We start from the raw sequence: 15,598 nt of genomic DNA, 5'->3' as shown, positions 1-15,598 counted from the left end.
CCCATGACCTTTTCACGCTTTTCGTAACATTTATAGTTCGTTCTTCCACCGTTAGGGGCGCTAACAGCTGCTGCATCTTCGCATGAAGTATATGCTTAATGTGAATTTAAACAGCGATTGAGGGCTAAATACAAATGAATTTATTATTTAATATAGGACACCCAGGTCTCCTAAATTATCCCTGTAGATAGGGTAACAAACACAAAAAATGCCACAACCACTCACTTCACAAAACACAATGTAGCTTTCGTCCATTTTTTTTTAATTCAAAAGAATTTACTTTTTAGTAGGATTATTGTAAAATTTAGTAGATTATTGTGAAGAAAAAATAATAATAATAGTAAATAAGTAAATAAAAGTATTCAAGTGCTACTAAACCCCGTACCATATTGCGACAAGTTTCGCTTTGCTGCATTCGCTGAAATCCCAAAAATTCCACAATTATTTCAGTCTATTCTACTGCAACATTATTAATCACTAATGAATACTGTGATAGAATTATTTGCTATATTTTTTTGGTGGTAGCTACTATCAACATTGATGTTGATCAACGCTGAATATATTAATAACTTTTTTTTCTTTGCTTAAAACAACATGAAAAAATATAAGAAACAATTAGTTAATTTTTTTTGAAGATGAAATTGTTCCATTATTTGCAAGAACCTTATCACCATGTAACATTTAATGTAATAGGAATGTGATGTTTTTCAATGTTTTCTTTTTTTTTTTTTTTGCTTATCCACTTCCAAAGGAGGAATATAAAATCACAAATATATTCAGTAGACAATAAAAAAAAGCATGAAAAAATATGCAAATATTACCTCTCGAATTGTTAAAGTGTGTGACATCATTTGAATATTCACTTGTGATTGACTTGTTGGTAAATTATCGCTAGAACGCGATCGAACCAGTTGTTTGGATCCACTCAGAACCGATCTACTCTTGAGAACCATTTCAGTCTTTAAAAACACCCTTGAAATATATGTTGAGCTGAGAAAGGAAAACAAAAGAAAAAAGAAAAACAGGAAAATTATCGAAAAATTGATCTCAATTACATAAAATAGACATTAAAACATTCTTCTAATGCGTACTTCCATTCATGAGAAGCACAACAAGATTGAGCAATAAAACCGAGAGATAATTCTGAAGATTGGGAAGCTTATTTTGTGACTAAAAATAGGATTTTATGACAATCTCGGAAAATATTCCATTACGTTGAATATCTCATCCGAGTGAAAAATATTTTATTAAATTCTATTATGTCTATGTTAATTTATGGAAATGCCATGTACTCATTAATTCTAATTTGAAAACTGAACATTTTCGAAAACAAGATAAATTTGTTGCTTTTATCAACTTTATTTTTTTTTAAATAAAATTCTAAAAATAAAATTCTTACGCTTTACGCCTAAAAGCCTTCCCCTAGTTAAAATAATAAATGCAAATTGTCAATAAAATCACCTAGGTTATTTTTTAAAACTTTATCTTGTGCTTAAAAAAGGAAAATTTAAGTTGCAATAAAATTATTCAATATTTTTTAATTTAATATTTAAAAAAAGGGGATATCTTTCCCCTGAACATTTTTTTTAGCACATGACTGCTTTTAAGTGTTTCTGCATTATCGACTTTTCTTGGTTTATTGGTTCCTCTGTTGACTGTTTTCTCTAGTCCTCGCTGTGTTCTAAAAACACTAAGTAATTGTAATAGGAACCCACATGAAAGAAAAGTGGATTAAGAAGAAATACATAAAAACAGTTATGTACTAAAAACAACTGTAAGTCTTTCTCCTGAACATTCTTTAGAACTTTACTGTTCTTAAGTGCTTCTGCATTATCGACTTTCTCTTTTGTTGGTTCCTGTCACGACTGTTTTCCCCAGTCTTCGTCATGATCCGTAATCACTATACAGTATTGACAAGAACCAACAGAAAGAAAAGTCGATAATGCAGAAGCACTTAAAAACTGAATCAAATGCTGACAAAAATTGTTCAGAAGAAATATTTCCCTTTTCATTGGAATAGAATCCTTATTCCTTCTTAAGTAAGTAATAATTTCTCTTTTCGATTTTTCCTTGTATTGGAAGGCACTTGATTAGTAAAGCGCTGAAAACAAGTGTATAGGAGAAGAATTTCGCTTTTTTTAAATTGGAATAGCACCATTATTCATCTAATTAAAAACTTACCCTTCTAGACTTCAAAATAATCTTAAGAAACATTTTAATGTGAAACAATTTTAAAGTTCTTTATAAAAATAGGACTTCTTGAAATATTTTTAAAGAAGGAATTATTGCTCAGACATTTTAGTAAAATTTAAGGGAGAGCATCGTTAACTCCCGCACTTTTGAACAAAGATCTCAAGGCATGATTTTAAGGTAAATATCACAAGATTGAGCGATTTTTTTTGTATATTGGAAAATAATGAGATTTTAGTACAGATATGACAAGATTGTACGATTTTCGTGTAGATTGCAGGATAGGAAAATTCTATAACAAAAGATTACAGAATTGTGCGCTTTTTATGTGAAGATTACATGACAACTCGTTTTTATATCACAACACTGTGTGATTTTTTGTGTATTGGAAGATCGTTCGATTTTAGTACAGATATAAAAAGATAATTCAATTCATTTGTAAGGATCGCAAAATAGCGTGATATTAGCACAGACATCACAAGACTATGCGATTTTCGTGTAGATTGCAAGATAGGAGAATTCTGTAACAAAGATTATGAGATTGTGCGCTTTTTATGTACAGATTGCAAGATGACCGAATTTTAGTACATATATCATAAGACTGTGTAATTTTTTTTATAGATTACAAGATCGAAGAATTCTAAAATAGAGATCAGAAGACCGTACATTGTACAACCTTTGTATAGAGATTTGCAAGGTCGCCTGATATTAGTACAGATACGGATATAGCAAGACTATGTCCTTGAGGATCGCAAAATTGTCTGATATAAGTAAATATATCAAAAGACTACGCAATTTTTATGTAGAGACTCAAAAATCGCCCGATTTTAAAATAAAGAACACAATATTGTGCGATTCTAGTATAAAAAATCGCAAAATCGCCGATTTTAGTACAGATGTCACACTGTGCGATTTTTTGTACAAAGATCTCTAAATCGACAGATTTTTGTTCACAGATAACAAGACTGGATTCCCCAGAAAAGCTATGCAAGCCATTGTGAGGGGACCTCGACCTCGAGGCAGGCCTAGGACAAGGTGGCTGAATCAAATTCAGGATCTTGCATGGGAGCGCCTTGGGATCGAACTCGAACATCTTCCTGAAGTGGCGGAGGACCGACAGGCGTGGGCTGTTAACCTTGGTGTCATGGGCCCGCAACCCCAATAGGGATAAGCGGTTGAAAATGAATGAATGAATGAATGAATGATAACAAGACTGTAATTTTATGTAAAGATCGCAAGATTGCCCGATTTTAGTTCAGAGATGACAAGATTGAGCGACTTTTGTGTAGAAATTGCAAGATTCCCCAATTTCATAACAAGAACAACAAAATAGCACGATTTTTATATAGAGATTGCGAGATAGCCTAATTTTAGTACAGGTATCACAAGACTGTAATTTTTGTATAAAGATTGCAAAATCGCCCGATTTTAGTACAGATGACACAAGACGGTGCGATTTTTTGTAGATATCGCAAAATTGTCCGTTTTTAGTACAGGCATCACAAGACTGATTTTTGTGTAAAGATCGCAAAATTAACCGAGAAGAGAGAACAGAGCATACAAGATCGTACAAAACTGTACGATTTTATGTAGAAATTGTAAGATTATTCGAGTTTAGTACAGATATCACAATGTGATTTTTGCGAAGATTTCGTAAAATTACCCTATTTTAGTACAGACATCAAAATAGACACACTTAAGTGCCCATTTAGAAAGAAAGCGTGAATAGAAAAATCATACCTGTAAGGTATTCGAACAATTTACCCAAAACGAAAAAAATCGCTCATCGTTTATAACACTTCTTACCCAAATTATTCTATTTCTTTTTTTATCCATCTCAAATGCTCGAACATAATGATAAGTTCAATAATTGTGACTTCTTCTGTTGTTAAATATACGTGAGGTTAGAGGGAAATAATACGTTTAGTATTTGGCAGTTTATAGTGATTCTAAATTGCGGTTTAAAAATTGAATAGTTCTAAAGAATACTAAAGAAGATTTGAAGATGGAAAATCATTCAAAAATAATTTTAAATAAACCAAAAATCTCGAAAAAATTGAAAATTTTCACTGTACACAGCTTTCTCCCGCAAGTGGCGCTGCGAACTGTTCTCAATTTTCAGTTCTTAAATTTTTAGAAAAAATTAACAAGTGTTCCTAAGATTTTATTTTTTCCATGTAAATTTATGCAGGAGTATCGAACGATTTTTCTAAAAAATATCTTTAAAAAGAATAAATTATTAGAGGAAGGTATCAACTTAAGGGATTCCGGAAGCCGTCGCGAAACTAACAATCACTAAGAAACACATTAACTATTTCCAGAGCTTTCGGCTTGGATTCCAAGCCTTCATATCAGTGGTAAAGTCTTCTAATTTTTTCCTTTGATATTCTTTCAGAGTTCTGGTCAGGATTGCAACAGGGCATAAAAGGGGAATGGGGGCACTACTTTACACTGTCTTTTAACATTTTTTTCCTTTCTTGGGTCTTGGACTATCTGGGGCAGACTTTCAGGTCTGCCTGAATCTATTTTTTTTCTGACCTATTTTTTAAGGAAATATGTGACTTAAGGTCAGATTCATTCAGGGAATATAGCAAAAATATGAAGTGTTCGAAGCCAGAGTATGTGCGAAGCCTGAAAACCTCCTCCTATATATTCATTTTCTTTGGATTCCAAATTTAAAAAATTAAAAAAAAAATTTCAAGCTTTTCCCCTCTTCGTTGAATATTAAAAATTTCACTGAAATTTAGTTCAATTTAAACAAAAAAAAATAATAATTATAATAAAAATAGTGTGACTTACCTAAGTGCTCTAATATTGAATGCTGTCCTTAGTAATTTTGTCGGTGAGACCGAAATTGTTTTGCAAAATTTGGGTATAGCATTGTCAATGTCATTCTTAACAGTCTCGGAGTTCCATTCTGAATTCGATGATGTTATATTCTTTTGGAAGATAATCAGAATGGCAAGAGAAACACGGTAGAATACTTTGATCCCTTCATGAAAGTAACAATCCATCACTCGGACCAAATGCGGAAATGGCAGACCACCGAGTATCCACCAGCACCAATCCATGAATATTCTCTCAATCTTCTGTCCAGGACAGAGACGTTGCAGATGCATCACTGCAGATTTCTGCAACGACACCAACAAAAGCCCATTAGACGCAATCCCAATTGCATACGTCAATTATTTAAAAGTTGAAGCCCAAAATGAACTCTTGATTCAATAGCTTAATTATTTATCTTCTTTTCCCATGTTCTGCCCCCCTTCACCCCTTTTAAATACTTTTATTTATTTATTTATTTACCGCATGTTTCTTGGCTATTTGCATCACAGTTTTCCACGTCACTTCATGTAGTAACTTCGTTTGCGTGATGAACACCTTTTCTTTGGCAGCCACTAGACTTGCCATACAGTGATAACATTCCTCTTCTGCAAGCAGAAAAAAAACCTTTTTTTTTTTGTTTTTGAACAAGTAAACAACAAATTTAAAATTAAACTCTCAAGAGAAGAATGAAATGTAGACACCATATCATACAATCAACTGATGAATGAGGCAATTTAGAGAGATATTTTAGTGCTCTCTCTGAACTGATCACACTAGATGATGATGAAGAAGAAAAAAAAATACTTTGAGATCATTTTGCAAAGTTAAGAGGCCTCGTCCTATCGCACTCTCTTAAAAATCATCATCAAGCTCTTTTATAGCTCAATTTGTGATATTGTTCTTTCCTCTTGACATTTTTTTATCAACTTTAATATAGCAGTTCTCTCTTTGCGGGGTAGATTTTGCACAAAAAAAAAACATTCCATAAAGTTATGTTTGGTACAAAATTGATAAAGTCTGTGGAATGACATGATTAGAAAATTAATTTATAATGTCCTGCTTGACTTTCTTAGAACATGCGTAGTTCGTTAGACAAACGCTAATGGCGCTAACGTCGATTTACCTCTTCTTCTTCATTTGTACTTCACAACTGTCAGACTCACTTGTCACTACTTTAGTTTTATTAGGGTGGCGACATTAGGGGAGACTGGAGCAAACCTTGTCAAAACGCATATTTAATTCTTTCACGAGCTCTGAGAAAACTTAAACGTTTTACAATGAGCATATTCTTATAGGAAATTTACTGCTCTTACAACATTGCAGAAGACTATTTTCCTCTATCTCGAAAGAAATGTGATTTTCGAATCATTTTCTAAAAGTCGATTTTGTGGAGATTCTCAAAGTTGCTGGGGCAAATTTTGTCAGTCTTCGGATAATTTGTGACATTTTACTCTCGCAAACGTTAAAAATATCAAATAGACATGTTTTTATAGGAAATTTAATCCTCTACAACTTTGACGAAGATAATTTTTCTCTATCTTAATGAGAAATGTGCTTAAATTGAGTTAATCAGTATTGATATTTTCTGTAAGCCAAATATTCGAAAAATAGGGCTCAAAATTTGATTATTTTTTATTTTAAATAATCCTTCCTCGAATCCCTTGAAACTTTGTAAGTTTAAGAAGGTTAACCCTCTAACAGTATTTTCTTTAATATTCAAAAAAGTAGTTAAGTAAATTTGTCTAAGGTAATTAATTGTCCAATAAACTAAAAAAAACCATCCGTTTTTCATTATCTCTTTCCGTTTGGGCGCCAGGTGAGAAAAAAAGAAAAAGAAAAGGTTTAAGGAATAAAAAGACTGAAATATTTTTATTGAAAGATAGTGAACAATTAGTAAAATTAATGAATTTTAAACGTTTTTTATGGATGAATGTTGTATGATTAACTAAAAAATGATAATTTAAAAAAAAACGTTTATAACTTTTATAATTAGACGTTAATGAAGCTCAAGGTGTTTCAATGAGACTGATTTTAAACTAATAGGTCGCAGGCTAGGTATGAAAACGTCATCTTCTTGTATAATTTGAAGATCCTTTGAAATACATTGCTCATCTTCTGGTTTTATTTCACCATCTGGGGCATTAAAGGACGAATTAGGGAATTCATCATCACTGTTGAAGTCTGCTTTTATCAATTTCGATTAATTCGCAGAAATCGACAATTTTACTCATTCTGGATAGTCTTCGTGTAATCTCAATTGTTTTCCATGATTAATATATTGTAAAATAATAATATTATATATTTTACTAGAACAACCAAAACAATTAAATAAAAAAATCGATAATTTTTGAAAATTTTACCCTTGAACGGATAAGACCGCCCACAGGCGGTCTTCCTTTTTTTTTCTTCTAAAATTCTTACTTCTAGTTTTTCACACTTATCAATTGAAATATAGAAACTAGAAGAATATATCTTTCAGGAATTAAGATTCTTACTACAGTTAGATTACTTTAAAACAATCTTTTTTGCACTTGAAAACGAAAAATGTCGCGAGCGACATTTTGTTGTTTTTTCTCTGACTTGTCACGCAGAACTGAAGATTGTAAGCCAGAGGTGTGCAAGAACCGTTTGAAACCGAATAAACGTCAAAATAAGTTTATTCAAGGAGAGTTTTGACCATTGACGTGCAAGTTTAATTTGACGTTTGTTCGGTTTCAAACGGTTCTTGCACGCCTCTGTTGTAAGCAAACGAAAGGTCAAAATGAGTTCAGCTTCAGAAAATAAGTTAGTAAGACTATAACTGAGGACACTGAAGATATTTTAACATCGAATAAGTAATATTATTGCAGTAAACGCTTTTTATAGAATGATCACCTTGAGGCGGTCTTACCTGATAGAGGGTTAAAAAAAACCTAGGGGAAAGTGGTCTGCCTTTGAACGAAAAATGATGTTCAAAATTTGAGATTTTTTCAGAGTAAACTACAACATGAGTGTTACTTTGCACTACACCAAAAAAATCTCTTGTTTATTAAGCTTCTATGCTTACCCCATTTAGGACTCGCAAGTCCTCAGTTTTTCCTGGTGAGGAACTTGAAAATGTGATGTCGATATATTCAAAGGCAGCCTGCATGGTCTGCCTTTGAATGTGGTTGGGCAGCCTTTGAATCTTAATTTTTCACTGAGAATATTAGGCCTGTAACATTAAACGGCCCATAATTGATTAGCATGAACCCTAATGCACTCAATAAAACCATCACTGTAGTCAAAAGTCATTATACAACAACATTTTTTACATTTTTCTGAAGCACTGTTTTTCACTTGAAAATTTGTAAGAAAACGCCATTGAAGTTGACAATTGTCAGTTTGAAACATCTCTGCCGGAGCAAGATAGCATGTTATAAGTATTTGCATGACATTCGTCAGACCAAAGTAGGAGTTCTATTCTGCTCCCGGACAGGAAGCTGTCAGATGTTTCAATGTATGGAAAGAGAGGATTCAAAGGCACACAACATTAAGATTCAAAGGCTGCCGCAGAGCAATATTTGCAAACTTTTATCACCCACAAAATTTGTCTCATCTGAATCAAAATGTATTTGGAGAAATACCATCCAAGAATAACCTTCTATGACTCACAATAGAAGATTTGTTCGAAAAATTATTTTGATTATGAAAAAACACATGAATTGTGGAACATCAAAATTACAGTTTCGTTTTTTGCCCTAGCACCTAGAAAATAAGAGCTAGGGTCTACATTTTTTGATGACTTGTGAGGATTATGAATAGCTATCTAATAGTTAATAGAAAAGAATTTATGCTTTAAAGAAAAATGAAAAAATTACAATATTCAAAGGCTGCCGCATTCAAAGGCAGACCACTTTCCCCTAAATATCATTTTGTCTCCACCTTAACCGGATAACGAAGAGCTGAGTGTAATTAAGGGGTTATGTAGGTCAAAAAACAATTAAAAGAATATATTCTCTAATGTTTTTTTTTTCAACATAATAAAAAATTCTTCAGTTCAAGCTCTTAAGTACTCCCTCCGTTCCGAAATAAGTCGTACGTTTGGGGAAAAATTATGGATTAAGGAATGGTTTCAGAGAATGTTTTTGTTATTTGCAAATATCTTGTGTATGAACTATCATCCATGTTCAGGGATAATATGAGGATCCTATCACGATGGTATGTTGAGGATTCGATATGTTGAAGTGTCCATTTTTCGCGTATTTTTCAAAGAGCTCCGGTAGATAGTTAATTACTAAAAAATGGACTGTGATTAACATTACAGGCTAGAATTTGTTCTAAATTTTTAGTATGCACAAGTAGAACTCAACAGTTATTACCGATATGACATTTTTTATTGCTCAAATTTTGCAGAATGAGCAATAAAAAGAATATCCTTTTTTATGTGTTCGAATATCTGAATGCAAAATGGTGAGAGATAGGGACTTGGGACCTTCAGAGGACCCCCCATAAGTTGACCCTGGGACAATTTATATGTTTCTCTAAAACATATTCTGAATTGAAGAAAAAAATCGCACGACGTGTTTTCGAGCAATCCCAAAAAACATGGTTTTGAAGGGGAAGGGAAGGAGTGGGGGCAAAATAAAGAACATATTAATGGTCCTAGGGTCAACTTATGGGGGGGTCACCCGAAGGTCCCAAGTCTGTATCTCTCAACATTCTGCACCTATTTTAGATTGAAAATATAACGCAAAAAATAAGACATTTTTAAGACATTCGTTCCTCAACATACCATCAAGACTGAACCCCAATTTTAGTACTGGACATTAGCAATAGTTCTTTACAAGAGATAATTGTTGATACACAAAACATTTACCAACAAACTTTCCCTTAATTCCAATTTTTCCCAAACGTATGATTTATTTTGGAACAAGATTTTTTCCCAAACGTACGACTTATTTCGGAACGGAGGGAGTATATTAAATCACAATATTTTAACTATATTTTCTGAAATTTTTATTTAAAAATTATAAAATTTCAGCCATTGGGACCTGATTTTCAGAGATAGTTTTTGAACAAACTTTCTATTCGGTAGTCACGATTATGCAGAGTAGATTCATCTGAAGTCAAAAAACAAAATATTTCTTGGATTTTTGTTTTTTATTACCACTTATTTAATAAGACGAAACGTCTTGTAAAATACGCCTAAAATGGTAATTTTTTGTACAAAATTCTCTCAAATTTTCAAATATCATTTTTTTCTAAAATTCTTCGTTTGAGAACGACTTTAACTCCTGCTAAAAAAACCGTACTTACAGCAAAATGAGTTTTTTTAAAGCTCTCCGAAAACTAGATCTCGGCGATTGATTTTTTATAATTTGTAAATGAAAATTAAAAAAAAAATATAATATAAATGGTGTACTTTTATGTTCCTAAATTGCTTGAAGTTCCTAAAGCTACGTTAAGACAAGAGACGCCTTAACGTAAATAAAATCAAATTAATAAAATCAAATTAAATAATTATCAAAAAGCTTTATAATGACTAAATTTTTCCTACAGTTTTGAATAAATGTGACTCCTCAATGTTTTAAAAATAGGAGACTTTCCCCTAGTTTTTAGATATTTGGTGTGTGTCTTAGCTAATCAATTTTTGCTAGTTTTGAGCATTAATGGTATAATGAAAAAGACAGTATGATTTCTTCGACAAAGCTTTGCCGGCTTTGCATTAATTTTGTGTTTATTTTTCCGATCATTGCGTGTCCTTGCTCATCACTTGCAAGTTTACATGATAGAAATTTACATGATAGAAATGTTTGACAAATAGTGTCTAGGTTAAAATGAAAAAAGGCTTAAATCTTCTGGAAAATTGAATTTTGATATAAAACTCAAGTTTGTCAAAAATCTTTGCTAATTCCTTAAAAAGTACTTTTTCAAATTCTCACATTAATTTTTATAAGTTTCCGTCAGTACGATCTTTCACATCATTTAATGCTAAAGAATTCTTATCGCAGTGATATTCACAGTTGAAAAGCACCCAATGGAAAGCACATGACACAGAAAACACTTCTTTTAGTTGGATTAAACTAGATACTTGGACAAGGGACTCTCGGGCTAATTCCATTGAATTTTTGAATTGGGAACAGAGAGAGAGATAGGTCACATTACGTTTAAAATGTAATCATGTGTACTTCATGTGGTTATCTTATTTTGACTTTTCAAACCAAGATCACAAATGAGAAGTGGAAAATCACGACAATAAACCATCAATGCTACCCTACAAGTTATTTCAATACATTATTTTTTTAATGACTTTCTGGCGAAATGTAATCAAGACAAATTTAGCTTATATTTACTTGAGTTTTGCTGAAAAAAGAAATTATGCTAATGCCACCGACTGAGAAGTTTAGCAGAAGAATACGAGAAAAAATATTTATTGATTGTGAGAAATTCGTTTATTTATTTACCAATTGGAAATTGTATAAGCAATTGTTAAATAATGAATTTTATCGTGAAACTAATTCAATTTAAATCCATTTGCTAAGCCTGAAACACGGGAAAAAATCTTCCATAGAAAATTCAATGATTTGCTAAATTAAGTTTAAAGAAATTTTCTTGATCTAAAAAATTTTCAGAATAGGTAATAAAAGGTAATAAAATCATTTTTTTTTAAATTGCTTTAAGCAATACAAAAATTATTTAAGAATACAGGGAGTCTTGTTTTAAAAGATATTTTCAAGCCCGGAAAAAGTGTATACTCAGAGGAGATATTTTTGAAATAATAAGTTATATACAGTAGAGTCTCGCTATAGTCCATATTTGGTTTCAAATTTGACACTTGGGTCGCACTATAGTCCATGTATTTTTTTAAAATTATCAACGATTTTTAGTAATTGAAATTGCTCGACGGCTTCCACTTTCTTTGTGATTGTGGTACTTGTCCTTGCTCTCTTCATTGTGGATCACAATTATCACAACTACTTAATAAAGTTTGCCAAAAATATTAAAATAATTATGGATGTCGCATACTAAAAAACACAACCTAACTTAAAATAAGTGTTTTGAAATCAACGGTCGATAAATTGTGGACTATAGAGCGATGGCCTATAGCGAGACTCTACTGTAAATGAATTAAAAAGCGCACAGATCCATGATTCGAACTACTAGGGGAATGGGTAAGAGATTTTCTTTTCAATTATCCGAACATTCTATGATTAAACTTCACAAACTTAAATTGATCACTTACGAGGGCCTTCATAGCCGACTTATATACTTTGTAGCAGATATGAGTTGTTCACATGAAGTATAGGGGTTAATGTAAATTTAACTAAAGCACGGCACTCATCCTATAAAGAACGCCGTAAAGCATCCCCTAGGTAAAATATGCCCAAGAGCAGGTCCTTAAAAATACATATTGTCCCTATTTTCCTTATTAAAATTAAATATAATAGGAACCATGTTTCGGTAAAATTAAAGATTCCTGCAAGTTTTCCATAAATAACTTACTCATGCCCTAGGATGATATACTAACAGATGGAGCCAGGGTCATGACGTTTCCTATGTTTCCCATATATTTCTAGCGTGCCGAAAAAACTTTGCAGTTTATTCGGTGTTTTCTGTCATTGTGGAATAAATTAGCAAAAAATACAAAAACAAAATAGAAGTTAATTTAATATCGAATGGGCAACCGAAAACCCTAAATTGGCAACCTACGTAATTTTAGAGATATCTCGTGAAATGTGTGCGAAAACAGGGAAAAATTTACACTAAAACTGGTCGCATTTTTCAGAACTAATGTCATCCCCCTGGATGGAGCATTTTAATTCATAAATGGTATATTTTTCTTAAATTCTTAATAATTTTTAAGCCTTAAATCCCACAAAAATAAATATATCACTAAATAGTATCCACATATACAGAGAATATATTTTTATTGAATTTAAAATTTTCCTGGTGTTACAAATAGAAAATTTGGCAGCAAAATTCAAAAAATTCCGAATTTTACGTCTCTTTTAATATGGGTTTTAGGAACTGTTATCCTTGTGCAATCATTATAAACTTTGTGCCAATAACATAACATTAGATACTCTTTTATTTGGTAAAAGTTTTAAAATGATTGCATTTGGTTTTATACCAAAACTTAAAAATCACTTAAGAAAACATATACCATACTTTTGTGTGGAAAATGTATGAGAATGCTTCGCCCTGCTCATGCCACTGCCAGAGTAACTTATGAACCGACTTAACCGTGGTATCACACTAGAGAATTTCACATTAAAATTTTAATGTGATTCACATTAATTGTTGCTGATATGTGTCCTAATGGGCAATTTTCGTCAAGAGCTTTTAGAAATTGATTCATTTAGTGATAAAAAAGTGGACTCGAGTCACAAAAATTGGTTTAAATAGATTAAAATAGCATAAATACGATTGATAATTAATGAGCAAATTAATGAGAATTGAGCAAATTTATGAGCAAAATTTGCTCATTAAATTTTCATCAGGTACTACTTTATTGCAGTCATTCGGGTAGTTTCTGCGCCACAATTTCCTCACTAATTTATTCGTGATCAAATTGTGATAAAAAGTAGTGCTAATACTTATTATTTATCGCTCACGAGATGGAGAAAGGACAAAAGACCTTGAAAAAGATCGGTGCAGAGGATAAATAAGAAAAAAAGCTAAACAAAAATGTGTTCGATCTACATTTTATATTCCTTCATAAACTTCTAGGATATCGTGGTCAAATGAGATGGTGGCCTAATTAATTGAGGCTGTGCATCAGGAAACCGTCATTTGGGACTACAACTGCCGGGAAAATAAAGCCCTACCATTTGAAGCAGCTCTTTGAATTCCTCCGAAGTCATCCGGAGAAAATTATTATGTCCAAAAAAATCGCCCCAGAGAATTTCAACGACACCATGTGAAGGTCGCGTTAGGAGCCAATCTCTCGCCCACAATCTCCTTCTTGCTTAGCGGATCCTTTTGCACGACATAAAAGTAGCGTACAGGAGGAAAACTTCCTCTTCTTCACTAAAATCGCACATTTTCGCTCAAACAACTGAAATGCTTGAAAAACAAAAACATTCATCTGACAACCCGTGTACCATCGTAACATTGAGCAATTCTAGCAATGTGTCCTGACTAAATCAGCAATTTCGAGTGGTTCTAGAAGTTTTAATGAGCAACATTTCACTTTAACTTTAATGTGAAATTTTCTAGTGTGATAACTCCGAAAAGAAAATATGAATTAAGTTGACAATAGTTATAAATTATTTAAAAAGAATGAAAAAGCAAAAAATAATCTTAGCGCCACTAGCGATAGTCAAGACAACTTCTCGAGGCCTTATAACATGTAAATCCTTAGGAATTATCTTTCAATTACGTCTGAAGTTCACGAATATCGTTCATTATTATTAACAAATATAAAAACAGAAAGAGTAAGTTATTATTGTCTGAAGAGCTCTTGAAGGCTAAAGAAAAAGAAAAATAAAAAAACACTCAACTCACCAGACATAAAATGTAGCAGTAGGGATGTTATCGGATAGAGTGAAGGGCTGTAGGTGATATCAGGGCATGCATAGCCAAGAACACTGACAACACGATCAGCCACAGCTCGTCCCTTTCTCGTCAAGTGATACGGAAGGCAGTGGGTTGAATCCACAAAAGGTGGTAGCATTATTGGTTTATCTGGCAGTTCTGTTGTACCGAACACCTTTTAAAATTGCACCAATAGAAAATATATCCCGTCGGAATTAAATCAAATTGCAAATTTGAAATTAAAGTTAAAAAAATGCATTGAAAATTGCAAATCACCTGATTAACCATATCCCAATAGAATCCGTCCAACATGCTTTTACCATTTTGATGTTGACTACACAGTGCAGGCCACAATTGAGATCTAATTGGTGAATTGATGGGCCAGGCATTCTCACGAATTGCTGTCTTTACCTCACGCTTCTTTCCCTGCTGCAGTAGTTGCTGTACATCACTAAATGTCTTCAGAGCAACTTTTTTTCCTGCAAATTAAATTTTTATCAGAAAATACACAATTAATTTAATTGGAAAATACTTTTGTTCGATGTGCCAATTTAATTTTGTCAAATAACCATAACATATTTTGCAATTTGTAAATTGGTTATGGGGTAAAATTAAAATAAAAACTGATAAAACCAGATAGGCTTATGCTTATTGGTGATTCTTCACCTGATATTTCTTTTTTTATAGGGTAAATGTCCTAATTCAAAACCATTTCCAGGCGCTTTGACTCTGACAAATTTCGAATTTAATTATCATTCGCGCAAACGAAAGATCTTGGGAAATAACTACAACTTTTCTCAACATCCCAACTTTTTGCTTCCGCCACTAGTGGCTCTGCCGTCGATTTGTCTTCTTAATTTCAAAGTTTATTATTCCAGAAACGCAATTTATTAAAAATTTTAACAAGTTTCAGCTGAAATAGGGGCTTGGAATGAGAAAATATCCGTCGGATATGATTTTTATTGAGAGTTCTCAAAAGTGTTCCCAATGAGTTCTTAAGAATTTTCACAGAATTTCAGGTTTCTTGGTTAGATTATTTCAAATTTCCTGCTTTTCTAATTCTAATTAGCGAAATGTACTCATC

At 32.4% G+C, this 15,598-nt stretch overlaps 2 protein-coding genes across 11 annotated transcripts in view; one reads left to right on the top strand and one right to left on the bottom strand.

Moving 5' to 3' along the window:
- LOC129806475 (GTPase-activating protein skywalker) overlaps positions 1-15,598 on the bottom strand; it is a 341,214-nt gene that overhangs the window by 289,049 nt on the left and 36,567 nt on the right. For 6 of the 10 annotated variants that reach the window (XM_055855106.1, XM_055855107.1, XM_055855105.1 and 3 more), the window contains 6 exons: positions 14,791-14,993; positions 14,485-14,689; positions 5,497-5,621; positions 4,990-5,321; positions 822-990; positions 386-418 (listed from right to left, as the gene is read on the bottom strand). In XM_055855106.1, the coding sequence (XP_055711081.1) occupies positions 386-418; positions 822-990; positions 4,990-5,321; positions 5,497-5,621; positions 14,485-14,689; positions 14,791-14,993 (1,067 nt within the window). The remainder of the gene's footprint in view (positions 1-385; positions 419-821; positions 991-4,989; positions 5,322-5,496; positions 5,622-14,484; positions 14,690-14,790; positions 14,994-15,598) is intronic. The other 4 variants (XM_055855110.1, XM_055855108.1, XM_055855111.1 and 1 more) reach the window with 1 other exon arrangement.
- Positions 1-15,598, top strand: part of LOC129806466 (RB1-inducible coiled-coil protein 1) — a 139,163-nt gene that overhangs the window by 98,208 nt on the left and 25,357 nt on the right. The gene's annotated exons all lie outside the window — the stretch shown is intronic.

This window comes from Phlebotomus papatasi, chromosome 3, assembly GCF_024763615.1.
Source record: "Phlebotomus papatasi isolate M1 chromosome 3, Ppap_2.1, whole genome shotgun sequence".
Lineage (NCBI taxonomy): Eukaryota > Metazoa > Arthropoda > Insecta > Diptera > Psychodidae > Phlebotomus > Phlebotomus papatasi.
This window is presented reverse-complemented; position numbering and strand designations above follow the sequence as displayed.